Genomic DNA, 26,867 nt, shown 5'->3' on the forward strand with positions numbered 1-26,867 from the left:
GCGTTCACATGCTGGAGCTCGTATCAGCTGAGGGGAAGCGGCGGTGCTGCGTTCAGGAAGTTCTCTCCCTCCTGCTGGGTGACGCTGAATGAAGCGGCTCTGACCGGCTGCTGGCTGCCTGACGGTCACCGCCGAGTCTAAACAAACAAACAAACCCGAGGATGGCGCTCCTGCCGCGGCTTCGTGTGGCTTTATAGTCGGCGAGGCTGAAAGACGAGGAACGGGTGAGTTTGAGTGACAGACTCGGAAAAGACGCGACCATTCCCCATTAGCCTGTTAGCTTTACTGAGAATGAGCGGATAACAACGAGTCTGCGCTTGTGGGGAAGTTTTTGTTGCGAAATAGTTCATGTCAGCGTCCCGTCAGAGCTTCCCCGCGGCGTGTTTCTTAACGAGGGCTGAAGCGGTTTTGGGGAAGCTTGTCCACTAGTTTGTGGGGACATGTTAGCATCGGTGTCAGCGGACCGGAGTCTCGTGATGCGGTGTGTGGGTGCCTGTGTGAGCCGGACTCGCCCTGCTCGGTACTTTAGAACAGAAACATGGATCATTAAAACACTTTGTCAATGTAGTGTCCACCGGGTCTGTTAAGATAAAGCACCGGATCCGCTAATACAGAGATTTCACCGGTTTACACTGTACAAAACTCATAAGTGAAAGTGTTCATGTTTGAGGGGTTTGTTGATGGTAATTAGTGACGTAGCGTCTCTGTATTGGTTGATTAAATCGCCTGTGATATATGACTGCTTTCCTCTGCGCGTTCTCAAACTATAATAAAAAATGTCCTAAAGTGAACCATGACCCACATATTCTTATCTGCAGTCGCTTGCCTGATTATAAATGTGGCAAATGTTCAGGCCTGAGGCTCGAATACCCGTCAGGCAAAGCGGACAGCTGCCTCAGGACATGGAAGGCCCCCAGGCTGATCGCTATCACAGTCAGCTGGTCTGTGGTAATTGTGTTAAATACAGTTTAAGTTGGAAGTGTGCCACGATCAGTCACAGTTTAACCTGCATAGATAAGAGCAGCGGTGTCTAGGTTTCATGTTTTGTGTGTACCTCAAATGTGTCCCTGTTACAGATAAACAAATAGAAAGAGAGATACTTGTGAGTCTGTTAAGTTTAAGGGTCCATAACAAAGTCACAACGTAAATGAACATGAAGTCAAAAGTAGATAGATAACCACTGATATTGCACACACGTTTTGATGATGATGGGGTGTGAAGGAACGACGCGTCATTTCATACTAGGCTGCCTCACTTTGTTTTCATTTTATAGCTGACATATTATGTGTTAAAGTGGAGTCATGGTTGTTCAATTTGCCAGGGTAGGTAGGCACTCCAGAGAGTCACATGATCCCAGACAGCTGAGGGCAGCGATTCTTAATCTCTGTCACCAACTGTCTCTCTCTCACTCTCACAGTTGAGGAGGATCACCAAGGAAAATGTCTCCTTTACCTCCCGTGCTGGAGAACCACAGTCATGTGCTGGCAGAGTTCGACTGTCTGGATCCACTTCTCTCTGCTCTCCGCTTAGACTCTGGCAGACTAAAGGTAGGCCACCTCACCATACACCCAGAGGAAAAACAGGAACTAAGCACACTAACCAAATGTTAGATGAGTATCTACCCTGTATCTTTGTTCTGTTGTGGTGCAGTGTACCTGCTTAGCAGTGTCGAGGAAATGGCTGGCATTAGGAACATCAGCAGGAGGGCTGCACCTCATTCAGAAGGAGGGCTGGAAACAAAGGCTCATCCTTACCCATAAGGTACCACATCTACACATGGATCTGAATGTTCTTATCTTATTCTAGTACTCCCAAATTCTGCGTCTCCCTTCTTCTTAACTCACTCTGTGTGGGTTTTGTTTTCCAGGAGGGATCGATCACTCAGGTGGCTTGTTGCCCACACGATGAAGACTTTATTGCTGTGGCGACAAGGTTAGAGAGTAAAGAGAAATCTGAATCCTGATCTTTCAAATCGAAATGGCCCTCATGGTATCTTCTCTGTGGTATTCATTTATGGCGCCATGCTGGTTTCTGGTCCAGTCAGGGCCTGGTGGTGGTGTGGGAGCTGCAGATCGAGCGACGGGGACGTCCAGAGAGAGTCAGTGTGTCTTGGGAGCACAGGGGACACACCGTCACTGCACTATGCTGGGACAACAACGCACTCAAGGTTTTCGTCGGGGACACAGGAGGCAAGGTGTCCTTCCTCCGTGCAGGATCCTCCAAGATGGGCAAGGTAATGAGTCCACACATTTGAGGTTTAGAACTTAAATAGCTCAGCAGGATTGAATCACTATCACGATGTTTGAGGACACTATTGTCTATCTTCTCACCTCTCTGGATGTTAATCTTAAATCAACAGAGATGGTGGTGATCTAAGTGATTGACTGTTGATCTGAAAGTTAAGATAACGGACTGTGCAAATATGTTTACAGGCATTTTAGAACAATGTGACTGATAGTGGCAGCAAACAGGAAACAAATATCAGTTTATCTGTCTTGATTTGTTTCCAGGGGTCCGGGTTTGTAATCTTCCCGGTTCAGACCATCACCAATGTGGACTCCAAAGTAGTTCAGTTGGGCTACCAAGACGGCCGCCTCCTGGTGTCGTCCCTGAGCCGCTGCTACCTGTGCGACACGGAGAGGTGAGTGTCAGTGACTTGACCTGTCAATCAGATAGACAGACGGTTGATGATCAAGTTTTTGTGGTGAACTAATCCTGCCCTCAGGGAGAAGTTCTGGCGTGTGGGGAATAAGGAACGCGACGGCGAGTACGGTGCCTGCTTCTTCCCTCAGAGGGGGGGCGTGGTGGGGCAGCCCCCCCTGCTCTACTGTGCCCGCCCAGGCTCTCGCATATGGGAGGCCAGTTTCAGCGGAGAGGTTCTGAGCACCCATCAGTTCAAACAGCTGCTGTCCTGTCCTCCCGTGCCTCTCATCACATACAGGTGTGGGACCTTCCTCTTTTCAAGTCACATGCTTTAAAAAAACAAAACAAAGAACTTCTGCATTTTGATCCTAATTTCCTTTACTTCCTCTCTTACTTTCAGATATGAGCCACATTACAACCCAGCACAGAAAAACCCTCAGTCAATGGCCTTTCCTAAACTGCTTCATCTGGGGTAATGTCACACACTACCTGCATGCAGTCGAGACCCAAATATGTGAGTTATGATCCTAAATAAGTGTAAACGTTTGTGTTTCTTCTGTTTCTGTGCACAGAGACCAACACTTGATAACCTGGACCGATTCAGCCATTTATGTTTTTACGCCTCAGAGTGGCCAGGTGCTTCTGTGGGCGGAAGTGGGAGGTGTGTGTATGTGTTTGTGTGCGCACGCACAACTTCTGCATAAACTCTACAAAGATCACGTTACGTAACTGCAAAGCATTTTTCCTTTTATAATCTTTTCCCCTGTTTGTACAGATTTGGTCGATATCACAGTCTACCGCAGCGAGCTCTTCTGTCTCCATGGCAACGGGCACCTGTCCCACCTGTCCCTGTTACCCACCGAGCGCTGTGTGGAGCGCCTGCTGCGCCGGGAGTCCTGGCTCCTGGCTGCTGCCGTCTGCTGTATGTTCCAGCACACCATCACGCCCAGCAGGGTAAGATGGCCACCAGCCACGCTGCGTTCACACTGTAACCCAGCTCAGGTCTTGTCGAGCTGTCTCAATAAATCAGACGTCTCAACTAAATCCTCGTTGGACTGAGTTTATTAAAGCCTCCTCGCGATTCCTCTTCAATTCAGGCCAGGAAATCCGTTCCCATCGATCGCCTGGAACACCTGAGGTCCCAGCTCAGTGCCACCACACACCAGGAGCTGATTAGCCAACTAGAGGAGGTCCTAACTAAACTAGAGCCCCTTGACTCCGCCTCCAGCAGCCGCAGAAGCAGCATCTCCTCACATGTGAGTCTGAATAAGTGGATTTCTCAAAACCCAAAAGTGTATAACAACGTATAAATGCATCATCGTTTGTGCTCTCACGTCTCGTCACGTCGTTGGCTTTGTTTTGTTTTTGTAGGAGAGCTTCAACGTCCTGGACTGCGGTATCTATCGTGTGATCAGCCGGAGGGGAAGCCAGTCGGACGAAGAGACGAGCTCCCTCATGAATCAGTCGGCGTCAGAGGAGGAGCGGCTCAAAGAGTTCGCCTGTGGCCAGGAGGAAGATCAGGTGGACCACGGTAAGAGGAAGAACCAGAGCAGCCACGACACAATCTGTCAAAACCATCATGATGAAGCTCATCCTGGTGGTTGTGCTCTCACAGTTACCATCACTCAGATATGTTTGATTTGTGATGACAAGTGTGTTTCAGATTGTAGTAGACGTGTGTGTTCTGCACGGTGGGTTTCACTCTGAGGCCTCGCAGCTTCATGAACACAAATGTAAATTCTGCTCACGTTGTTAATATAAACTTTCTTCTCTGTCTCATTGTATCCTTCACACATCATCGCTTTATTTTTATTTTGTTTTGTGTCGTGCAGTAATTTACGTTCTCTCTAAAATGGCGTCTGGCTCCTTCGCTCCCATCTGCTGGCATTTTACCTTTTCATCATTCCCCACCAGTACTCCATCCATCTGTGTTTCTCCTCTGGCTCTTCCCTCCATCTTCATCCAGATGCGCAGCACGGCGAGCGCGCCGAGGCCGAGCGACCCGAGCAGGTCACGCAGTTCCACATGCCGCGCTCGTTCCGCCCCAAACCCCCACGCATGGCGCTGCAGGCCGTTAAAGACAGGTGAACACACGCCGCCGCACACACGCTCACGGCTTCACAAACGGGAACGAGTCGCACTTATTTATAAAACGCTCACACACTTATTTGAGGTACTTTTCTTACTTCCTCTTTCCACTGAACGCACTCATCTTAAGTTCTACTTTTGCTGCATGTTGTCCATTCGTGTCACGTTCACTCGTTTGACACCGGCAGCTTTATACTCGGCTCGTCACGCTTTACAAACAGACGAGTTTATGAATAGAAATACTTCAGGCTGTTTCTTCCTTTTCCTCACAGCGTCTCGAGTTTTGTTAAAAAGACGACAGAGAAGATCAACACCCTCCAGATGAATTCTGACCTCTGGCAACGGCCCGACCTCAGAGAGGGCGGACAGGCGGAAATGTTCGCCGGAGCAACCACGGCGCCTTTCCTAGACGACACTGAACATGAGTAAGTCTTAACTGATCTCTCCATTTCTGTCATTTCCTGCCTGCTTTGATCCTTCAAATGTCTACCGTTGAAATTTTGAAGTTTTTAAATGAATATATATGGAAAGAACTGAAAACACTGATTACATCACTTGCAATTTCATAGAGTTTACGATGAAACGTCGAACGCAGAGGCCGACATGCATGAACTTCGGACGGCAACCGAGCGAGCAACGTAAGTGCTGTTCTAGGTTACAACACTGTAAGATTTTATATGGGAATTAAGTTGCACGGTATCTTTTTCTCCTCCAACCCTTCAGGTCCCAGATTGCAGATCCTTCCGTGCTTCTGGATCCAGTTTGCCTAGGTGAGACTCTTCTGAAGTGGCTGCCGGTGCTGGAGCGAATTCTGGGTCCAGAAGACCTTCAGCCTCCTTTAAACGTGAACAGGCTGAGTGAGGAGAGACGGGAGCAGGATCATCTCACCTGCAGCCCAGAGCAAACGCAGGAGGCCCTCAGCTCATCAGGAGAAACATCAGAAGGGGTTTCAGAGGAGACAGCGGAGCCTCCAGAGCTCGGAGCAGAGGAGGATCAGTGTGAGAGCCAGCTGACATCACAGCCCAGTGAGGGGGCGGCTGTGATCTCCAACGGGACCCCTCCAGAGCCTCTGAGAGTGGTGTCCCCCAAACCTGTGCCCTCAGGCCTCCTGGAAGATCTCACCCAGTTGGCAACGTTGTACGCAGAGATGAGCTGCTCCGGGAAGCTGGCGGAAAGGGGAGACGACGGCGCCGTCCACTGCGCAACCTTCCTGCGCCGATACTTCTTCCTGCTGAACCAAGAGCGCGCGAGAAGAATGTGTCTGCTCTGTTACCAGCAGCAGCCGGAGGTGCAGAGCTCCTTCGTGGAGGCCTTGCTGGGTCAGAGACGCTCCTGCATATATTTGCTCGATCGCATCAGGTCCAGGTTTGTTTAGACCTGAATCATTTGTTTGTCTCATCCTGTAGATCTCACCCAGGCCAGCAAGGTGGTGGAGGTGATCCACAAAGGGGATTTGCAACGATCATTAAAAAGCCTGAGAGAGCTGCAACCCCGGGTTGCTCCGTTTCTCCTCGCTCACCTACACAGGTCGGTGTTGCTGTTGCCTTCAGACACCCTTCATCCACATCACTGTGACGTTAAAGACACCTGTTCACTCTGTTTACATCCAGGCTGTATGAGAAACACGGGGAGGCGGCCGTGCGCTCATTTCCCCAATTCTACCCCACGATCACGCCGGCTGATGTGATGGCCATGGCCCAGCCAAGCCACTTCCTGGCATACCTGGATAATCTGGTCCAATCACAAGCTGAGGAGCAAAGGTACTCCTGCCACTCCATTCTTTAATAAACATATACAGAACTATTTTTTCTATTTAAACTTGTTATTTCCCCCCTTTGCCCAGATTATCATTTTTGGGATCCCTTCTTGATCCACAATCCCTGAGACAGGATTGGCTGGAGCTGGCAATTACCCATGATGCTCCTCAACTCTCCGACACTCTGACCAATGACGGACAACCCAGGTCTGGTTGTTAGTGTGCAACAAAAGCAAAACCTCCAGAAGACTCATGAGTCCAATTATTTTAGTTTATTTCATATTGTTGACTCTTGTGACTCGTTGCAGGTGGCGTTCACATTGTTTCAGCTGGGGCTACGGACGCCTCCTGTCACTGCTGATTCATCTTCCCGCAGATCTGTTCTCCAAAGAGAAAATGGCAGAGACATGCCGCAGCCACGGGTAACGCAAGTCTTTACTGTCTAAAGCAGGTGGTCACGTGTTTTCTCTTGGTGGCTGTTTGTTGCAGTAACCGTTGCGTCCGCTTGTTGCAGGTACTGGACCGGCTACCTGCAGCTCTGCTCCCAGCTGCAGCACCGCTCAGACGCCTTCTCTACCATCTGCCACCTGGACGACATCACTCTGCTGGAGGAACCGGATGGTAAATCTGCTTCGTCTCAGTATAATAAGACACATTTATTCAGGCTTATTGTGTTAGAGGTGTTGCAAAGTAGCCCATCATCACAAACGTTCTGCTCTTCTGTAAGGTGTTTGGCCTCAGACTATGGACGACTGGAAGCTGCTGATCCAGTTGTCTCATCAGCACAGCAAAGCTTCAGAGCCGGTCACGGCCGCGGGCGTGAACGGAAGCAGCAAGTCCAACGGCGAGGCGGACTGCAGCGGAGCCGTCACCCCGGAGAACCTGACCCTGAGGCTGGCTCGGACGGCTGGGCCGGACCGTGCACTGGCACTGTTGGAGGAGTGCGGGGTCGAGGTGGTGCTCTCATCCCATTCCCAACTGGTGTGTGAGCTGCTGAGAATAGCCGAGAAGAGGCAGAGGTGGGTCCTAGTGCCCACAGATGTTTTATAAGACGAAGATGAAACCAGAAATAGAGTCAATGAGGGTGCCATGTGTTCAAATTGTATTTCTGCATCACCTGAGTGTTTTGTTTTATTTTCAGGGCCTTGATCCAGACGATGCTGGAGCGCTGCGACCGCTTCCTGTGGTCTCAGCAAGCCTGACTGGGGCCGGCACTGTGCGGTGAAGAGTCGCTTCCCTCAGCCAAACAAGCTCACTAATGCTTTCTGCCTATTAACTGCTGCGCAATCCGTATAAACCGTATTTATATGCTGCACTTTTTTAACTGAGCCTTCCGCACCAACGGTAAGCTGCCTTCTGAAGTACAATCAGTATTTTCTGTTTCACCTCTAACTACTCTCTCGTTTGCACTGATCCTCTGAGTATTACAGGGTGCCATCACTTTACAGACGCAGTATCTATCTACATTTACACACAGAGCTCAGGCTTTACATGAATATCTGCATGGACACATTTAAGCCCCAAATGAATCATCAGAATATTTACTGTGACAAAAGAAACTGAACAAAATGCATGTGTGATTAAGTTTAAATGTAATATATTAATAAAAGTTGTATAAACCCATATTGTTTCCAGTCTTCTGTTTTGATGGAACAAAAGCTTTCCAGTAGCACAAATTGCATTTATCAAAGATCTGGAACTTTCAGCTGCTTTTGTCTCTCGTAAACTGTATATAGACGGACACCACCTAGGGGGCGCCAATGGTCTCTGGAAAAGGACAAAAAGGGCTGTGCGAGAGGGACAAATGCAATATATGACTAAATAATAGGATCTCATGTTGTACAGTGACACCCCCCCGTCACACACACACATACTTAAATATCACCCAAGTGCAGGTAATATCTTTATTCAATCAGATCCAGATCAATATCTGGATCTGGGCTAACCTGTACCTGCTGCCAATCAAACGACACACACTGGCTTCTCACACAAATGCCTCATGTTACTCTGGTAGCGGAAATGGAAAAAAAATCCAATCCTGTATCTGGACCTGAACCAGATTTGCCTCCAAATCTCATCAAGTCATCTACAGAATTTAATCAAAATCTGACAAACGGATAAAAGCAGAGAGCTTCATTCATCTGTTACCACTGTCAAGCTTTAGTTTTTATTTCTTCAAATCATTCCTGGATATACAGTCGGGTTTGTATTCTGCCCTGTGGACATGTGTGTGAGTCTCTGCCCCCTCTGCACACACACACACAACAGATGGTGGAGTGAAGGCCTGATTGTGGGTCAACAGAGATAATATTAATAAGAGTGGAATGAAATGGGATTGATGACTCACTTGATGGTATCGCACACCTGGAGCATCAAAGGGAAGCAGAGAGGGAATCGCTTACTTATGAGTCATAAACCGTGCAGTTATTACCTGAGAGCTGCGGCAAATCCACCTTTAGATCTGATCCTTTCATGTTCTCCTGTCTGAGGCCATCAGAAAGCGCCCCCCCCCATCTTCCCTCTAACCCACCTGTGTGTGTAGTGTGTGTGTCATTGGGAGTCCTGGCGGCTGGCACACTGACAAACACGTTACAAAGAAAGGAATCCCCGCAACTGAACCTTATGTAATGTCATGATGCGAACTTTAGGGGCGTTTCATTTGCCTGTATTTAAAAGTTTCACCTCATAAACATTGGTGAAATAGCCCAGTTTTACATTTTAAAAATCCTGAGTCACACCACCAAACAAAAGTGTTACAAAATGACACATTTACAAAGACAATTAGTCAATAGTCTCTCAATATATGTGTACTCACTCAGTGTGAAACCTGGGGCTGTTTAGATGAACACAAAGCTGATATCCTGGCTGGCAGAAACTGATGAAAGGCACACACGAAGCTTTGACAGCTCTCGTAGACACCGTTGTAGTTTTTCACATAAAAGTTGCCTGTTCCTCTGTGTTTTTTCGAATGCAAACAAAATAGTCTGTGTTCTTGCTTTGAAGTGACGGGTGTTTCGTTTGGGGATGGCATTTAAGCTAGCTTGGGACCGTGACACTGCTGTTGTTGTTGTTGTTGAGCTTTTCCACACACACCAAGCATATCTTTCGCTGTATTTTCTTGAGCTCACCGTTTTTCTTTCTTTTGACCACCACTCATATTACTCTCTTCGTCTGGGTTAGAATTTTCGCAGTTCGGAGTCTTCATTATTCCTTTTCAAATATTTATCCATCGCTAGAGGTCTTGACACCGACACCTCCCGCGCGCGCATCACTAATTCTAATGTCTTAAATTATAAATTATTATTGCGCTACTCCCGCCTACTGGACAGGTCACTACACTGCAGGCACAGACGCACAACCACGGCATATTATTTGCAGTAACTAAATAATATTTCTTCGGACACATTAAGTGAAGTTGGATTATTTCCCACGGCATGTCTGACGATCTCTCACGGCTGAAAATCACTGAAATAGCCTACAACTATGTAAAAGAATGTGTTTAATATATTTGGAAATTATCTGAATGTGACAGAAGGTTGTCATCACGTGCAAGAGGAGAGATGATACAATTTGATTTGAAAGGTTATTAGGTCGCGGCAGTGAGTGTGTTTGATGTTGCCTTCCTGTCACCAGAAGAACAGATAAGAGGATTTTGCACATACCTGTTGGCTCTGCTTCCCCGGGGTATAAATGGGCAACCTGGATGCTCAGAGTGGACAACACAGACACACACACCTGTTGGCTCCCAAGATGAGCTGCAGTCGGCACGGCAGTGAGATATCCTGAACATGGACAGGTGTGTGTGTGCCTGAAGGGTTTCACAAATCCTGAATCCTCTTTGGCGAAGATCTACATGCACACAGCACTCATGGTGAGTCTCTGTTACTTTAAGGTCAGTTTATTCGATTTCATAGAAGAATGGAGCTGTGGATTTAGATGGTTTTGTGGATTTAGATGCTTTTGTGGTTTCAGGTGTCCGTCTCCCTGCTTGGTCTGGCTCTCGTCCTGCTATTCTTCCCTCACTATGTTTCACTGAACAGGGTTTTTGACAACAGCTCAGGTAGGATTCCTATTAAAGAGAATGCCAAACAGCCCGTCTGTCTGGCTGACTGAGGTATAAATGTGTCCATTTCAATGTGAAACCTCAGGATCTGTGTATCTGGGGTCTGCATTTGTGGAGGAGGCTTTGCGGAGAGCGATCGAGCTGACAGACGCCGCTTACACTCGCACCAGTGAAAGGTAAGAACTTCTCTGGAAACATCTCCAAGCATGAGACGGCATTATATCTTTCTGTATCTAACTGTCTGTCTGTGTGAACAACGCTCGTGTCTCCAGAGTGAAGACGTCTCTGTCCGAAGGCGCTCTGAGACCCAGTGACCTGCTGGCCCAGTTCAAGCAGACCGAAACCAGAACCAGGGCTCAGATCCAAGCGGCCGAGTTGCTGGATAACACTGTGGAGCTGATTAGAGAGATGGTCTACACACACACCATGGGTCAGCCTAGACCTAATGGTACTAACAGAACATTAATACCATGCTTTGTTCAAATAGTATGAGAAAGTTAATTCTGAGCAACTACTAAATCAATCGTAATTAAAATGATTGAGCTCAAGATTCAAAACAAAGAGACATTTTTAAGGATTCTTTGAGTCTAAAAATTGGTCTTAATGGGCGATTAAACTCTTGATTTGTGCTTTTTCAGTCCTCAAAGAGCTGCTGAGTGAAGCTGACATGGAGAATCTGCTGCAGATGACCGGCTGCTCCTCTGAGCTGCACAGACCAAGTTGCCCCAGCGACTGCCTGTCTGAGCGCTACAGGTCCATCACAGGGGAGTGCAACAACAGGTCAGAGCCCTCACAGGGGAAGAGAAAGATCCTGCAGCCATACGTCATATTCCATTCTGGGTTGCTGCAGGTGAGTGTTATTGTAACTGTGTGCTTGTTGTGTTGTTTTCCTGTTCAGACAGAATCCTAAATGGGGGGCGGCCAACATCCCGTATTCCCGCTGGCTGCCTCCAGAGTACGAGGATGTGTGGGGAACACCCAGAGGCTGGGACCCTCAGCACACCTATCATAACGTCAGCTTGCCTGCCGTAAGATCACACGCACACACACACACACACACACACACACAAATGCAGTAAGTCAGTCAGTCTCTTGTCAGGTCCAGAACGTCCAACATTTTGTCTCCAGGTGCGTCTCGTCTCCCACGAGATTCTGTTCACACACAATGACAACATCTCCCTGGACTCCTCTCTGTCCCATCTGCTGGTGGAGTGGGGTCAGTGGATAGATCACGATGTGGTCCTGACGCCTCAGAGTCCCAGCACAGCGGCCTTCAGGACCGGTGCCGACTGCACACACACCTGCAGCAGGGACACGCCCTGTTTCCCCATACAGGTGCGTCTCACTGGAAATCAGCTTCTTGTTTCTATCCTCTAGACTTCTAGAAGTGACAATATTCTCTCTCCAGATCCCAGAGTCAGATCCTCGCAGTGGCATCCAGAGCTGCATGCCTTTCTTCCGCTCTGCTCCAGGCTGCGTGGGCGGAGCTCTGCCTCGTCGTCAGCGGGAGCAGCTCAACGCCATCACCTCATTTGTGGATGCCAGCATGGTGTATGGCAGCTCCGCCGAACTGGCCTCTGGTCTGCGTAACCAGTCCGCCCCTTTGGGCTCCATGGCCCTGAACACCCAGCACGCAGACCAGGACCTGGCCTACATGCCCTTCCTGCCCCGCCTGCAGGCTCGTCTGGACCCCTGCGGCCCTCGTAACTCCTCAGACAGATCGAGGCACCAAGAGAACGTCACTTCCTGCTTCCAAGCTGGTGAGCAAAACGATTCAGCCTGTGCAGATCCAGATACATGTTATGAGATACTTAAGTGCTGTTCCCATTTTTTGTTTTGTAGGTGATTCCCGGGCCAATGAGCACCTGGGAATGATCGCTCTGCACACGCTGTTTCTGCGAGAGCACAACCGGCTGGTCAGAGAGCTTCACCTGCTCAACCCTCACTGGAGCCCTGACACACTGTACCAGGAGGCCCGCAAGATCATGGGAGCCGTTCACCAGGTACCAATAACTACTTAACTTAGATCTCCATTCATCTCAAGCCTGCTTGCATCATCGTTATCGTTCCAGATCCTAACATGGGAGCACTACCTGCCAAAGGTCCTCGGGCAGAGCGCCATGTCCCGTCTGATGCCTGCCTACGAGGGTTACGACCCCAAAGTGGATCCCAGCATTGCAAACGTCTTTGCAGCAGCTGCGTTCCGTTTTGCTCACGTCACTGTGCATCCTGTCGTGGCCCGGCTGGGACCCGGATACACGGCGAGCTCCCAACATCCCTCGCTGCCTCTGCATCACTCGCTGTTTGCTTCTTGGAGGATTGTGCAGGAAGGTAAAAGAATAGCAGTGGAACTCAGTGTGTGTACATTATTGGTGCAGTGCTGGTCTCCTACTGGGCTTTCTTGTGTTGTTTCAGGCGGTATCGACCCGGTGCTGCGCGGTTTGCTGTTGTCTCCTGCCAAGCTGCAGACGCCGAGCCAGATGATGGTGGAGGAGCTGACGGAGCGGCTGTTTCAGGCACAGGGAGGGTTGCCTCTGGACCTCGGAGCCCTGAACCTCCAGAGAGGACGGGACCACGGCCTACCTGGTACCACTTAACTGAACCCATCCATCCATTCATTCAAGTTCTCAGCTAATTTACCGTAACGTCACATTCCTGCCTCCTGTCTCCAGGATACGGATCCTGGCGGAGATTCTGCGGTCTCCCTGTTCCGAACACCACGTCTGAACTGGCCGAAATCCTCGCCAACGTCACTTTGGCACACAAATTCCAGGTCTTGTACGGAACGCCGCATAACATTGATGTCTGGGTGGGGGCCATCTCTGAGCCCGCCCTGCCCGACAGCCGAGTGGGTCCACTCCTGTCCTGCCTGCTGGCGAGACAGTTCAGAGCCCTAAGAGATGGAGACAGGTAAAACAACCTACTTTAATTAAACTTCTCCTTGCACTATTGATTAAAGTCGTTGGATGTAATTTTGGTGTCAAATCTAAATCTGTCTTTGTCTCCTGAGGTTCTGGTGGGAGAGGGAGGGAGTGTTCACCAGCACCCAGAGGAGAAACCTCCAGTCCGCCTCGCTGTCCCGCATCATATGCGACAACTGCCACATCACCCACGTCCCTGCTGACCCATTCTCACGCACAGAGAGCCCGGAGGCCATGCTGCCTTGCTCCCATCCCCTCATCCCCCACCTGGACCTCAGCCCCTGGAAAGAACCAGACATGGGTGAGGAAGAACACAAGAATGCAGAGGACGACGCCTCTGTCCTGCTGCTCCTAACTCTCTCTCTCTCTCTCTCTCTCTCTCTCTCTCTCTCTCTCTCTCTCTCTCTCTCTCTCTCTCTCTCTCTCTCTCTCTCTCTCTCTCTCTCTCTCTCTCTCTCTCTCTCTCTCTCTCTCTCTCTCTCTCTCTCTCTCTCTCTCTCTCTCTCTCTCTCAGATCCCAGCTGTGGCCCCATTCCCAGGATCCAGTCTGGCTACTCCCTGCTGTGCGACTCTATGATTCTGTACCAGTGTCACTCTGGCTTCAAGCTGCTGGGCTCCGCATCCGTCAGCTGTGATCTGGACAGTCTGCAGTGGCGTCCTGTGCCCCCAACCTGTCAAGGTGCCGAGCCTGATATTATCGCTCTATCACAATGCAAAATCTCTTTATAATAATATGTGTTTATTCGTCTGTGTTCTTTATTTCAGATATTAATGAATGTGAAGGACAAATGTCCCCCTGTCCACAAAACACAGAGTGTCTCAACAGTCCAGGTTCCTTTGTTTGCTCAGGTCAGCCCAGATCATATTTAAGAGTTCGGACCTCATCAGTATCAATGGAGTCTTAGGATTCATGATTTTGAGCCTTCCTTCTTGCTTCCTGTAGATTCCTCCTCCTCCTCGCCTGTCATCTCCATCGTTGCTGCAGTGGTCACAGTGATGGGTGGAATGGCCACGCTGGTGGGGATCATGATCTGTTATCGCAGGTTGGACATCAATGCTTACATTTGAAAGATATTATAGAGAATTATGAATTTGAATGTAAATGTTTGAGTCTGATTTTTCCTTTTCTTACAGATATTTCCCGAAGAAAGAAGAGTTAGTCAGCGCTGGATGTTGCCAAGAAAAAAGTTAATCATCTTTTAAAGAGCGTGGAATAAACGATTACCTGTGGTCTATTATCTGTATGTTAACCGTCTGTAGTCATGTTTTACTTACATCCCTCCTCACATCAATGAGAAGACTCTCATTATGAAGCAGGCAAGGTCCTCCACAGGATGAGTATCAGGTGTTGTCCTCTGCTTGTCCTGCTGCTGTATCAACTACAGGTCAGCCTGCTGTAATCTGGTATGATGAAGGGCACGGATCGGCACAAGCCTATAAAAGATCTTTTGAATCTGGAAAACAAAGTCATATTGGAATGCCTGCTCCCAAAATAGACTTCCATCAAATTACACGGCACCAAGCTTTGATATGGTCTCAGTATTTTGGATTCCTGCTTCAGAAGCTGCAGCGCGATGACCTCAATCTGCTGCCAAATCAGAGAAAACAAGCCTCTGTGTTATCCAGCTCGACTGGTCTGACACACATCAGGCCGGTGAGTCATCATATGAAACTCTCACAAAGGCCAGTGGGGAAACATCACACTCACTGTTTAATCCACGTGAACGCTGTCAGGTTTCACACAGACACAGAGTAAGGACGACCTCATTGGGTTACAAAGCTTCGTCTTTAATGTGGAAAGTATACACATCAGTTAGGATTTCACACAGATTAGGAAGCTCGGAGCCCCAGTTTGGGCTTCAGAAGCAGTTATTGCACCGACACTTAATATTCTTCATTTCACCTTCAAACTCCCACCTGTGTACAAATGGGCTAATATAAACTCTACATTATGAGGTAAGACCACCATTTTAAATTGCATAATATGGCTACGTACTGCATTCATGCAAAGTTATTTATGGCTTATACTGTTTGTATATATTGTGCATTGCAAACATGCAGAACTAGAGTTGTTCAGATTGCATCTCACCTGCATTAAAGCTTGTTATGTTCAAATGTCACCTAATTCAGGCGTTTGGTGGTTGTTTCTATACGAGGCATCATGAATAGGAAGTGCAAGAGTACATGGACAGCACTACCGCTGTGTTGAGAGGAAACGTCTGATGTAAAACTGATGATGGCATGAAATCATCACATGATCTGTGAGGCAAGACACTAAACTCTTCTGTTCTGCCTTCACTCTGTTAAACTCACTGTTCAGAAGGCCTGAAACATAATTCATAGAGGTGATTTTATTCGGTTAACTTGAGAACTTGTGTTGCGGTGCTCCACCGGGGAGCTGCAGAGATCAAAGACAAAAAAAACAAAGTCCTTCCTACCAGCTGAGAAGGACTGGAGGTGTGTTGCCCTGTACATTATCACAAACACCTCCTTTTATATTTCCTCCTCCTCCTCCTCCTCCTCTTCCTCTCCAGCAGTGCAGATCAAACCACACTGCATTATTGCATATCTATAAAGTGGCACTAAGCATGTTCATGCTTCCCTTGTTTGTCGACCTCAGCCAGACCCCAGAGGTCAAATACAACAAAACCTGAACCTTTTTACAAAATATAATGATTTTTTTTCTTAAGTTGGAGCATTTTGGGTGATTTTTGGAGTTCACTTTAAATGGACCTTCATGGAGCATTATGCTACTATCTCTTACAATAGTTTCCCAGAGTCAAAAGACATTCTGTGGTTAACATATTTGTATCTAAATAAACTTAGAACTTCAAGATGAGGAGCTCTTAGATGTTTTCCAAAATTGCTTCAACTTACAAAGAAACAATTTCAGTGACGTAGTTCGGACAAAAATCATTACGTTGTTTGTAAAGTCGAGGAGAATCACTTTGTTAACACATTCCTGAGAACCTGTTAGTGTCAGTGGTTGGGGGTCACTTGAGCATGGTTCAGCCTCTTTAACCCTGATCAGTGAGGTAGAAACCTAACTTGGCCACGGTCATCTCTCTGCGGAGACGCATCACCTCCCAGAACATCTGCTCGGCTGGAGGGGGCAGAGACGGACGACAAAGACAGGAAATAAGATAATATGATAAAAATTGCTAAATTTAAATGTGAACAGAGTGGGTGTCAGTATTCTCTTACCGTCATGTCTCACCAGGCCCTGCTGGATGTAGCGGATGTAAGTAAAGAAGTTGCAAACAGCTGTGATCTAGAAGATTGAAACAAAGACAAGGTGGAACGTCAGGACACAGACAGCAGCAGCGATGTAGCAGAAGGACGTCAGAGAGATAAAGTGGAGCCGTACCCGCACTCGGCTGGACGGTGAGATGTAATAGTAGCTCCCCTTGTCTCCCAGTTTGATGCGATGGCGGCAGAGGCGAGACATGCCGCTTAACGCACATTTTCTACAAAAGGGGGGAAACAAATGGGAGCGTCAAGCTTTGCAGCGTCAACCTATGGATCCACACTGATGTTAAATACGGTTAAAAGGATTAAAATGACAGGGACAGATGTCAGACTTTCAACAGAGACGAAGAGAAGTATAAGAGGAGCAGCAACAGAAAAGCAGCACGGTGAGTTTTGTCAATATGGTTATATAAGTTAAAGCCGAACGCGTGCAGGACACTCATCTGTGTCGTTTATTAACAGATTTAGTCACATTTCCTTTGACAAACTCTTTCACAAGGCTGGAATGCGTTCACATCGTGCTCGTTAGTGAAACGGTTAAAGAGTGACGACTGTATGACTCCTGGGTGGACTTACGTCTCCACTGCTGCCCTAAAGCCACTGGAAGAAAGATTTTAAAATCAGACTGATTAGAAGTTTGACCTTTGATTACACCACTCAGACACACAGTACGACAGTGAAGGCATCGTGTGTGATTCAGTGAACAAACAGGTGAAACCACAACCAGGTGAGAGGGGAATCACAGTGAGGATCATTATTTGGCAGTGAATAATGAAGAGTTACATGTGATGCTCATGCAGGCTTCACTCACTTAGGTCCTCCGCACTCCACAGCTGAGGCTTTGACCACGGGTAACGCCGTCATGGCCACAGGCTCGATGGTCAAAGAGTTGCTCTCCACCGCGCTCTGCACCAGCTGGGACAGCTGCAGGAGGACAGGAGGACACGTCACCTCACATTTAGGGTCAAACGTCTGTGTTACCACAAATGAATGTGAGGTGAGATCCTTTACCTCAGATCTGGTGAAGGACAGGCAGGGGGCGATGTCCTCCCTGTAGACGCGGGTCAGGAAGACAGACGATCGATCCAGACTGGGACGCTCATTCCAGGCCAGAAACTCTGCGTACAGAGTCGGGTCCATCTGTGGAGAGAAGACAGAAAACTAAAGGCTTTAGTGTCGAGGCTACTGGTTGATTACCTCACAGAAAGGAACCAAGAGTGAAGTAGTTGAATGAATCCTTTCAGACCTTCTAGTGGCAGCATGTAGGAACTGCAACAACACCAATAAAGCAATAAATGACGCTGATCTTACAAATTCTTTCCCAATCTGACGTGACACAAACACTCAGGTCCACTCAGCAACAAGGCCAACCAGGTTGATGAGATGTAGTTACCTGTCTACTCACAGTCCCTATCCCTTCCCCCTGCCAGTAGGGTTCATAGGTCAAACTGACAGAGTATCCAGGAACCAGGCAGAGAATCAGAGAGAGGAGAGCAGGAACAGCAGGCTGACAGAGGAAGAGAGAGAGAGGGAGAGAAGAACAAGGAGACAGGGGAAGGATTAGTAGCGAGGAAAAAGAGAAAAGCATAGAGAGGAAAAAAGGAAACATTTAGTTTGTAGTAACAGACGAGAGGGACTGGAATCAGGAAAAAGGGTTTGGAGCCCAGAATGCAAGCGTCCAAGGTGGCAGAAACAGAAAACAAGTTTGAGGGGCGATGAAGATGTTTGCCAGGTCACCTCGCTGTCCTCTTTGGCGTCGGCAGGATGAGCGGGCGATGAGGAAGACTCCAGCCTTCCTCCGCCGGGTGCCAGGGTGCTGCTGGTGCTCTTGTTGCGGGTGTGACCGCCACGTTTGTGGGAGCCGCGGTTACCTGGAGACAGCAGCTGTGGGTGCAGCTGGCGGTTTGGTGAGGAGGGAGTGGACGTCAGCACCAAAGTCTTCAGGGCCGTCACCTCCGCCTGCAGCACGTCGATCTACGAAACACAGAGGAGGAGAGGAAGGGATGAAAGACTGACTGACGGCTGGAAAATCAATCAATTCGTCAACCTGTGTCATTATAAGAGGAAAGCAAACATGGCGAGGGGACCGACCTTCCCCTGAGCCTCCTTCAGCTGCTTCTCTGCTGCTGCTTGCTTCACGTTTGCTTCACGCACCATCTTGTGAGCTTCCTGTTGTAGAGACATTAAAGAATATAAATCACTCTGCTCTGTCTTCATCAGAACAGCATGAAACCTCTGAGCAGAAGACATTTATATACGTTCAGGCACACTGATGTAAAAACTTCAAACTGATGACGTTTGCTGTATTTTGCATCCCAGCTTTTTCAATGATTCTCTGGTTACTGAAGGCATAAAGTCATTGTAGTCACTTATGAAGTACAAAGGCCAAACGTCTGCTTGTTCCTGCGTCTCAAATGTAAGTGATACGCCAGGGATCGTACAGAATCTAAGGATTTTGGGGAACATGACATCCAAACTAGGTCACTGACATCTGTAAGTTGTAGCATTGTTGAGATATTTGGCGTTCAGTTCCGGTCTGAAGTCGATAGAATGGACCTGTATGGAATCCACAGAACATAATTCATGGAACATGTGTGCTCCAGGTTTAATAATGGCTGCTTGCTCACCTCAAACAGACTGGCAGTGAGCTCCTCCAGCTCCTCCTCCAGCTGATCCCTGACATGCGACAGACGCTCACACTCTTCATCCTTCAGCTTCAGCTCCTGGAACGTAAGATGATATTGAGAAATTGGACAATCGAGGGTGTTGCAGTGTGACCCTGTTTGAGCTCAGGTCATGTGTGTGTGTGTGTGTGTGTGTGTGTGTGTGTGTGTGTGTGTGTGTGTGTGTGTGTGTGCTATGGTAAAGTCGGCTACTTCACCCTCTTGGCCGTGTCCAGCTGCTCCCGAAGGATCTCAGAGCCCTTTTCTCTGATTTCCAGCGAGGAGCTCCGTAGGCGGGCGAGGCTAGCGTGAACCCTGCCTGAGGTGGACCCTGCCTGGCTTCCACCCTCCATTCTAGGCTCTGGCTCTGGATCCAGATCTACCAACCTTCAAGAGGATCACAAGCAGAAGAATCAACATTTGGAGGGATGGCCCATGAAGACTGCCTCCTTTCAGTTGCCTTGAGTTCCAATTGAAGATCCAGTATTTGTCATTTTAAGCAGAACTGGGCGATAAGTTTGAGATGAGGGTGTGTGTTTGATTATTTAGGGAACAATTCAGTGCATCACAAATATCACATTTCCATCATAAGTCTGGTTCAAGTTTTTCAATTTACATATGTGGGAAGTGAATTTGACAATATAATTAGAGCTCAAATAATGTGAAATACTAAGATCTCAATCCGGTGTAGTAGTAGACACATGTGTTCAAATACTTGTTTAAATAATGCTTTAAGGCGGAAGGTTTTTATGGATCGATTATTATCGATTTCAGATCGATACCGCCTCGCCCCAGTGCAGCTTTAAGTTTACACGCCTCGTTTAAATGAATACTGCAGACTGACACTTCCCATTCCAAAGCTTATTCACTCTATGGAACTCCTCTGTTACACATTTTGTGGAGGAAATTACAAGTTGATGTCCATTCAAATGTCCCGCACCTCGTTGTTCTAATTGTAGCTTTTGTAACCAGTTTGTTGTTGTCGCCGGAGCAGCTAAGCTAGCGACTTGCCCCAACTTTCTACCCTCCGCGTATCCGCCCTAAACTTCACTCACCCGGGCAGCGTTCAGCCAAACCTCCCGCTCCGTCCTCCGGCTGCTCCCCTCCAGCCTCCCGCGGCTCTCACTGCTGTTTGGCTCCGGTGTTTGTTTAATTTACACTGATAAATAAAGTGGAACGGCGCTGATATCAGAGGCTTCAATCTCAGTCAGTCACTCAGTCAGAGGAATGCGGACGCTGACGCAGGCAAACAGCAGCGGTCTGACGGTAAAGAGCGATGACCTCATCACTTACACTTCCCCTGATGCTTTAGCGCTTTTACTGTCCCGGCGCTTGTTGTTTTCATTTTTCTGCTCCACATCTTGTGTGATTTAGTAACACAGCGTCCTTCTCCTCCTCCTCCTCCTCCTCCCCGGTCACATGATCCGGCATCCGCTCCCCAACGCCGCGGGAGAAAGAGCTGAAGCATCATGTTTCACTTCCCCGACACTGATTTGACTAAGAGAATACGAGGATTCACTGATCTGGATCACGGTCCGATTTATTGCCTGACGCTTCAGTATACACCCGGTCCAGGTTTGATCATCACGACGGGTTTGTACCTCAGACCTGGACGGACTGTTTGCTACCTGGAGTATCTGTCTGTGCTCCTCTGCGTTCCTGGGCCAGTGCGGGGGAAGTTGGCAATAGATTCAAACATCAGCACGTCCAAAATCAATCATTAAAAAGCCAAACATAATAAAAGCACAAATAAAGTTTCGATCACATTGTTAGCCTCTCTTTCCTCCGGGGTGATCGATTTGTTGTCTTTGAGACGAGCGTTTAGGGACCTTGGAAAAAGGTACAGTAGCGAAGAGAAACAATCAATACTTTCACAGCTTGTGTCCAGCAATAAACGTTACGAAACTCACCAGGGTTCTTTATCAGGTCATGCTGTAATACTTTTATTGGAAATAAAGGTTAATAACTTCGCTACTGTTCGGCGCTGTGCCACCAAATTCACCTTAAACACCAGGGGTCACGAGTTGGTAACAAATCTGAAACAAGGTTTAATTTACTGTTTGATCTTCAGGGTAAATCTGATGTTGACCTGTATTTAACAACAAAGCTGTGTTTCATTCATTCACTACTTGAGAAGACACACCTGTACAATCCAGTGAAATCTGATATAATAATGATACTTTTGTTTTGATTCTACCTTTGTGAAGCTGATGATGTTTAGTTTTTGTTGACATTGTGTTGATTGACAGCAGTGCTAAGTGTGGAAGCCATAAAGGGGTCAAACCCATTCATATCTATGGTCACAACAATTACCTTTGAATCATCAGCTGTCTAACACACAATGGCAACAGATGCTAAACAGTGTCAGTTTCAGAGAGGTAAGATTTACAACAAGGACCTTCTTTTGGATTGTATAGATGCATCTTTATGATTTCATATTGGTATCGTACCTTCCAACAGCACAGCCGCTCTCCTCAGTCTCTCTGCTGGACGTGAGTCTGACTGCTGGCTGCCTCAGGACCGCAGGTGCGCTGTAAAAGGCTGACGAGGCGTATACTGTTATTCCAGATCTTCCGGTTTTGAGGACTTCGTATCCTGGACCGGCTGAGGGTACAGATGGAGGAGAGGAGGAGAGCTGGACTGTGTGAAGTCCCTCAAAAGCATCCATGTTTTAGGCAGTTTGAAAATGCATCACCCACTCCAGGATCTGGTCTTTGTTGGATATCTCCCCTGGAGTTCCTCAGGCAGTTTGTTAGGTGGGTGGTATTTGAGGACAATGATGCCTGCAGGTCTCGTGCACCTAAAATGCAGAGAAGAGATGAGTTATGGAGCAACAAATCATTCATTTATAGTCCTTCAAAAGCCACAGCAGGACTCATGACTGTCGTATCCTACATACTTATTCCTTTTCTAAACATCACAGAGCTGGAAGAGGTCATGCTCTTATTTTGAAGGGTGATCTGACATTACCCTTAGAGATGCAAGGTGTGACATAATCTATGCTGTAATGACCCAATGACAAAGCTCTACTTACCAAAGCAGCCAAACTTGTATTCCCAGCTGGTGTCAGAGCATCAAAATAGATAAACCAGTAGAATCTCCACTCCTATCCAGTTTAAAACATGTCCACCTTGAGAGTTAAACAGGCTCAACCTTGTGTGTGTACTTCGCCCTGGTGTCAGTCTTATGCTTACACAGGAGGGGTTAATCACTAACACCTTCTGGCCAAGTTAGAAGCAGATGTGTACATTTCTTCCAGCAGGGGGAGACAGACAGTTCCACCTAGATAAGAGTTTTCCATGACGGATGCTTCATCTCAGAATATTACTTTTCCCACTGTGAGTCTATTGAAGTGCATAAATGAAAACGTGTTGGGCAAAAGCTGAGTGTATGCCAGAAAAGAGGGACATTGATAGTGACAGAAGTTCCTTAAATTATGAGAATGCTTTGATCAGAAGCTCAAATCCCAAATTTGACGTGGACACAGTGCTTATGCCTGAACAACACGATCTGCTCTGCTGCCCAAGGTTTGCTCAGATTAACAGGACCTGGTCACACAATACAGCTTTGTTAGTGAAACAGATTAACAAATCAAGTGACCGGAGGTGTAGGAGTCCATTAGCCTTATTTCCTTTCCCCATGGAGACTGCCGCCACACACGTCAACAACCACAGTGAGTACGCTGACCAGTCCTCGTCTTACTCTGAATTCTGTTTTACAGTCTGTGCACCTCTGTGAAATGGTCCTATTGTGTATTGATAATGTTTTAGATATAAGTGATTTGTATTTAATCTTACCCCATTGTGTCATTTTAGTCTACCGTCTTCTGTTGCTTTTCCTTTTCAGTTGGGTGACCACGTCGGACGTCCAGATTTGGTGATTTGGCACCGAGACAAAGTCGGAGCTGGGTCCTTCATGTCAGGCCACAGTCGGCCCGCTCTGGCCAGGAAGTAGCAGCAATGACCGTTACCTACTCTCGCAGGGTTGCTAATGCAGGTCTGGGCACCTTCTTCCACCTGCTGCTGCGATGGAAGGGCAGCATCTACAAACTGCTTTACAGAGAGCTGATCATCTTCACTCTTCTCTACTATTTCTTCAGTGTTGTTTATAGGTACTGCATCATGATTCCTAATATATTTGCATCTTGGTATCCAGGCTATAGGCACAGAGACATTGTTGGGAATCAAATGGGGTGATTCTTTAAGGACAAAACTTGTATTTACTTGTGGAGGTCTCTTGGGGTCCTTGATGTGAAAGTGTGTGAAAACGTTCAGGACCGGTTCAACCTATTCAGTTGTAATGGAAGGAACTTTGCTGATATTTCCAACCCCAGGTTTGTGTTAAAAGAAGACCAGAAGAGGCTGTTTGAGAAGCTGACCATGTACTGTGACCGCTACGCTGAGCTCATCCCTGTGTCCTTTGTGTTAGGTGAGCTGTATTCTCTCATGTCAGTTAAATGTGGAACATCTCTAGGTCAAAGACTCTCAATCTTTCTGTTTACTGGTTTTTGTTGCTAGGTTTCTATGTGACCTTGGTGGTGTCCCGTTGGTGGGGCCAGTTTGAGAACGTACCCTGGCCAGACCGTCTAGCAGCACTAGTGGGGGGACATGTCCGAGGTGCAGATGAGGTTTCCAGGTTGACTCGACGAACTCTCATGCGGTACGCCAACCTCTCTGGAGTGCTCATCTACCGCTCTGTCAGCACGGCCGTCTACAAGAGGTTCCCCACCATGGAGCATCTGGTGCAGGCAGGTACGGTGTGACACCACAATCACCACCACCATTGTTCTGCCATCTCACATTTACGCATAAATTACTCTCTGTTAGAACCGTTCAAAGGTCTCGAACAAACAGGAAGATTTTTGGTGGTTTTGACCCGGCACGGCACAGCGTCAGGCTCAGCGTGTTCCTGTTTGTACAGTACACGCTGTTACTCCGTGACGCAACGGCTGAGATTAGGAGCCAAGTTCTGGCACTTGTATGGAACAAACATCTTAAAGGCTTTAGATCACTTGTTCCTTAGATTTGATGCCATCTGTTCCTGTAGGTTTGATGACTTCAGAGGAGCTGAGGCACCTGGAGGACCTGCCCTCCCCTCACAACAAGTTCTGGGTCCCTTGTATGTGGTTTGTGAGCTTGGCCCTCAGAGCTCGGACGGATGGTCGCATTAACAACGACGTGGCACTCACAGCCATTCTCACTGTAGGTTCGCTACACAAGTCTGAACATCTTGAGAACCATTTTTAACCCCTTTGGCACCTCCTGCTCTTTTTTTCTCTCTCATCTGTGTAGGAGTTAAATAGTTTACGGGCAAAGTGTATGAAGCTGTACGGTTATGACTGGATCAGCCTGCCTCTTGTCTATACACAGGTGTTGTTGAATTACTGTTTAGAGTTTTTTGGTTAGCAGTAGAAATGATTATTAACTTTGCAATGATTAGGTATTAGATTAGAAATGCGAATGATGCTGCACAACTACTCGACAATCATCCTTCAAAGTCCTTCAATAATCATCATGTGCCTGAGATGGTTTAATTAGTCTCTTGACCTGCTGATATTTAATCAACACAATGATTAAAAAACTCGACTTCAGATTGTAAGATTTGTTTTCTCAGAGGAAGTTGTGTTGTGTGAAGCTTAATTAGTGTTTTGTGTAATTAGGTGGCAACCGTGGCCGTCTACAGCTTCTTCCTGGCTTGTCTGATTGGCCGTCAGTTCTTGGATCCGGCCCAAGGGTACCCGGGTCACGATGTGGACTTCTACCTGCCCGTTTTCACCCTTCTGCAATTTTTCTTCTATATGGGCTGGCTGAAGGTGAACCGGTTGCTTCTCTGATCTCGCTCTTACCCGCCCACTCAGTTCTAAGCCTTCATTTCAAGTCTTTTCTCTTGACGCTCTCAGGTGGCCGAGCAACTTATAAATCCCTTTGGTGAAGATGACGACGACTTTGAAACCAACTGGCTAGTTGATCGCAATTTGCAGGTTTGGTTCGAACTGAACTTCTTGTTCCAGTGTCAACAGTAACTGTCTTAATGTACCTCTTGCCTCCTGTAGGTGTCCTTGCTATGTGTGGACGAAATGTATGACAGCCTGCCAGTGGTTGAGAGGGACATGTACTGGGACGAGTCCGAGCCTCAGCCTCCCTATACTGCTGCCAGCGCTGAGCACCATAAACCCTCCTTCATGGGCTCTGCGTTGGATATCAGGTTCAGTTATGAGTTCAGTCTCCACCATGTTGCTGTTACATGGTGCTAAGGAATGTTCTCTAACCGTTTACTTCATCTATCAGTGTTCCCAAGGAGGAGATGGAGTTTCAGTCCAATCTGGGACAGATAAAAGAAAACGAGGAGGCCAACTACTCCACCCCGCTGCTGGGAGGTCTGAGTCGCTTCCTTGGTGTCCAGCCTCCTAACTTTCCCCGCTCCTCCCGGGTGTCCCTGCTGCACCGCCGCCCAGGAGCGCCTCTAAGCCGCTTCCCTCTTTACCTGGCGCCAACTCCGGGCCAAGTGCGCCAGGGCCTAAACCAAGAGCGAGATACAGACTACGCCTTCTCCACCGTGCCGCTGTACGAGAGACCTGGCTTCTACAGTTGCCCTCAAACACCCATCCACTGCATGCCGCCCACGCTGCACCGCCCTCGGCCCCCCCGCCGTCAGCAATGTGACTGGGATCGCAGCTGCGCCTCGCTGGCCCCTCCAATAGTGGGCTCACAGTTGTTACCACCTGACACCCCCAACCACATACCTCCCTTGCCCTCCTCTGCTTTGCCTTGGCTGAGTGAAAACGGCGAGGTGCCCGCTGGCCCCGCCTTCTCCTTCCCCGACCCGCCACCCGAACTCTGTCCAATAGCTAAACTCAGACCAGGACACGGCTTGCTGTCCCGTCGTCCACCTCCCCGCCTCACTCTGGACACACTGCCATTAACGGACGGCCAGCCCGGGCCCCCGAGCGCTCGTGGGGCAGGAGGTGGAGGGGAGCGGGTGTTCTCGTTCACAACTCCCTCTCGCACAGCGCCGCCGATTCTCAACAACCCCAACAGCAGCTCCAGCAGCATCAACGCAGCAGGCAGCAACAGCTCCAGCACGCCGGCCGGCCTGTGCAACGCCGCAGGACATGGGAATTTTAGTAGCCACGGGAATTTCAGCAGCAGCACGAGGGCAAGCAACGGGGGGGCAAACGGCGGGTTGAGTAACAACACGAACACAGTTTCAACTTCATCGTCATCTCTGCAAGAGGCCAATCAGCAACATTCACCCAATGACTCTGGAATCTCATTGGCTGAGGGGGACCTGCTGGGGGTTCTAGTGGACAGTGGAGTGAACAAGGCAGCTGGAGGAAGGGAGCAGGACTGAGGAAACAAGATGAGACACACCGTGTTTATATAATCACACACTCAGACGTCAAGTTAATCTTGTAGAAGTTAATCTGCTGTATTTATGGTGTAACAAGCTTATTATGAGATTTGTGAAAAGTTTGAAATTTAACC

At 48.1% G+C, this 26,867-nt stretch overlaps 4 protein-coding genes across 7 annotated transcripts; 3 read left to right on the top strand and 1 right to left on the bottom strand.

Moving 5' to 3' along the window:
- The first annotated feature begins 31 nt into the window (after positions 1-31).
- hps5 (HPS5 biogenesis of lysosomal organelles complex 2 subunit 2) lies at positions 32-8,096 on the top strand. Of its 2 annotated transcripts, none has more exons than XM_076170849.1 (23): positions 32-224; positions 1,418-1,547; positions 1,651-1,761; positions 1,868-1,932; positions 2,041-2,233; positions 2,511-2,641; positions 2,726-2,941; positions 3,044-3,115; positions 3,216-3,304; positions 3,419-3,597; positions 3,741-3,899; positions 4,015-4,174; positions 4,610-4,727; positions 5,004-5,156; positions 5,301-5,369; positions 5,455-6,050; positions 6,138-6,258; positions 6,342-6,491; positions 6,575-6,694; positions 6,796-6,909; positions 7,002-7,108; positions 7,215-7,468; positions 7,629-8,096. In XM_076170849.1, exons 2-23 carry the CDS (start codon positions 1,440-1,442, stop codon positions 7,710-7,712), a joined length of 3,369 nt encoding a protein of 1,122 aa, XP_076026964.1. In that variant the 5' UTR covers positions 32-224; positions 1,418-1,439; the 3' UTR covers positions 7,713-8,096. The 2 variants fall into 2 exon arrangements, with proteins under 2 accessions (XP_076026964.1, XP_076026956.1); XM_076170841.1 differs by having other exon boundaries at positions 35-224; positions 7,215-7,506.
- Positions 8,097-10,340: 2,244 nt separating this feature from the next.
- epx (eosinophil peroxidase) lies at positions 10,341-14,663 on the top strand. The gene is made up of 17 exons (XM_076137676.1): positions 10,341-10,358; positions 10,460-10,547; positions 10,636-10,726; positions 10,823-10,998; positions 11,198-11,330; positions 11,449-11,578; positions 11,679-11,885; positions 11,959-12,310; positions 12,393-12,553; positions 12,623-12,881; positions 12,966-13,136; positions 13,223-13,460; positions 13,561-13,772; positions 13,986-14,150; positions 14,237-14,320; positions 14,415-14,514; positions 14,606-14,663. The coding sequence occupies exons 1-17, from the start codon at positions 10,341-10,343 to the stop codon at positions 14,661-14,663; spliced, it is 2,643 nt and encodes an 880-aa protein (XP_075993791.1).
- Positions 14,664-15,238: 575 nt separating this feature from the next.
- rab3il1 (RAB3A interacting protein (rabin3)-like 1) lies at positions 15,239-22,164 on the bottom strand. 3 transcript variants are annotated; one of them, XM_076140122.1, is made up of 11 exons: positions 21,834-22,164; positions 19,602-19,770; positions 19,348-19,443; positions 18,812-18,889; positions 18,458-18,694; positions 17,732-17,860; positions 17,532-17,644; positions 17,297-17,320; positions 16,839-16,938; positions 16,676-16,742; positions 15,239-16,574 (listed from the first exon to the last, which is right to left on the bottom strand). In XM_076140122.1, the coding sequence occupies exons 1-11, from the start codon at positions 22,049-22,051 to the stop codon at positions 16,489-16,491; spliced, it is 1,317 nt and encodes a 438-aa protein (XP_075996237.1). In that variant the 5' UTR covers positions 22,052-22,164; the 3' UTR covers positions 15,239-16,488. The 3 variants fall into 3 exon arrangements, with proteins under 3 accessions (XP_075996237.1, XP_075996253.1, XP_075996245.1); XM_076140138.1 differs by lacking the exon at positions 21,834-22,164 and adding an exon at positions 20,439-20,797; XM_076140130.1 differs by lacking the exon at positions 17,297-17,320 and having other exon boundaries at positions 21,834-22,163.
- Positions 22,165-23,342: 1,178 nt separating this feature from the next.
- best1 (bestrophin 1) lies at positions 23,343-26,772 on the top strand. The gene is made up of 9 exons (XM_076137690.1): positions 23,343-23,494; positions 23,717-23,811; positions 23,901-24,134; positions 24,430-24,584; positions 24,675-24,752; positions 25,043-25,195; positions 25,283-25,363; positions 25,436-25,587; positions 25,671-26,772. The coding sequence occupies exons 1-9, from the start codon at positions 23,343-23,345 to the stop codon at positions 26,731-26,733; spliced, it is 2,163 nt and encodes a 720-aa protein (XP_075993805.1). The 3' UTR covers positions 26,734-26,772.
- The last annotated feature ends 95 nt before the right edge of the window (positions 26,773-26,867 follow it).

This window comes from Genypterus blacodes, unplaced genomic scaffold (assembly GCF_046128005.1).
Source record: "Genypterus blacodes isolate CSIRO-AG114 ecotype Tasmania unplaced genomic scaffold, CSIRO-AGI_Gbla_v1 ptg000015l_1, whole genome shotgun sequence".
Classification (NCBI taxonomy): Eukaryota; Metazoa; Chordata; class Actinopteri; order Ophidiiformes; family Ophidiidae; genus Genypterus; species Genypterus blacodes.

Bases quoted from the DNA above. Each gene is read 5' to 3' on its own strand.
- rab3il1 (XM_076140122.1), bottom strand. From the start codon at position 22,051: ATGGATGCTTTTGAGGGACTTCACACAGTCCAGCTCTCCTCCTCTCCT. The intron at 19,771-21,833 runs GTACGATACCAA...ATCCTCTTGAAG, and splicing joins AGCGGCTGTGCTGTTGGAAG to GTTGGTAGATCTGGATCCAG. The intron at 17,861-18,457 runs GTGACCTGGCAA...TTCTCTCCACAG, and splicing joins ACGCCAAAGAGGACAGCGAG to ATGGACCCGACTCTGTACGC.
- epx (XM_076137676.1), top strand. The intron at 10,727-10,822 runs GTAAGAACTTCT...TCGTGTCTCCAG, and splicing joins TACACTCGCACCAGTGAAAG to AGTGAAGACGTCTCTGTCCG. The intron at 11,331-11,448 runs GTCAGAGCCCTC...TTTCCTGTTCAG, and splicing joins ACAGGGGAGTGCAACAACAG to ACAGAATCCTAAATGGGGGG.
- hps5 (XM_076170841.1), top strand. From the start codon at position 1,440: ATGTCTCCTTTACCTCCCGTGCTGGAGAACCACAGTCATGTGCTGGCA. The intron at 2,942-3,043 runs GTGTGGGACCTT...TCTTACTTTCAG, and splicing joins GTGCCTCTCATCACATACAG to ATATGAGCCACATTACAACC. The intron at 4,728-5,003 runs GTGAACACACGC...TTTTCCTCACAG, and splicing joins CTGCAGGCCGTTAAAGACAG to CGTCTCGAGTTTTGTTAAAA.
- best1 (XM_076137690.1), top strand. From the start codon at position 23,343: ATGACCGTTACCTACTCTCGCAGGGTTGCTAATGCAGGTCTGGGCACC. The intron at 23,812-23,900 runs GTGAGCTGTATT...TTTTGTTGCTAG, and splicing joins CCCTGTGTCCTTTGTGTTAG to GTTTCTATGTGACCTTGGTG. The intron at 25,196-25,282 runs GTGAACCGGTTG...TGACGCTCTCAG, and splicing joins TCTATATGGGCTGGCTGAAG to GTGGCCGAGCAACTTATAAA.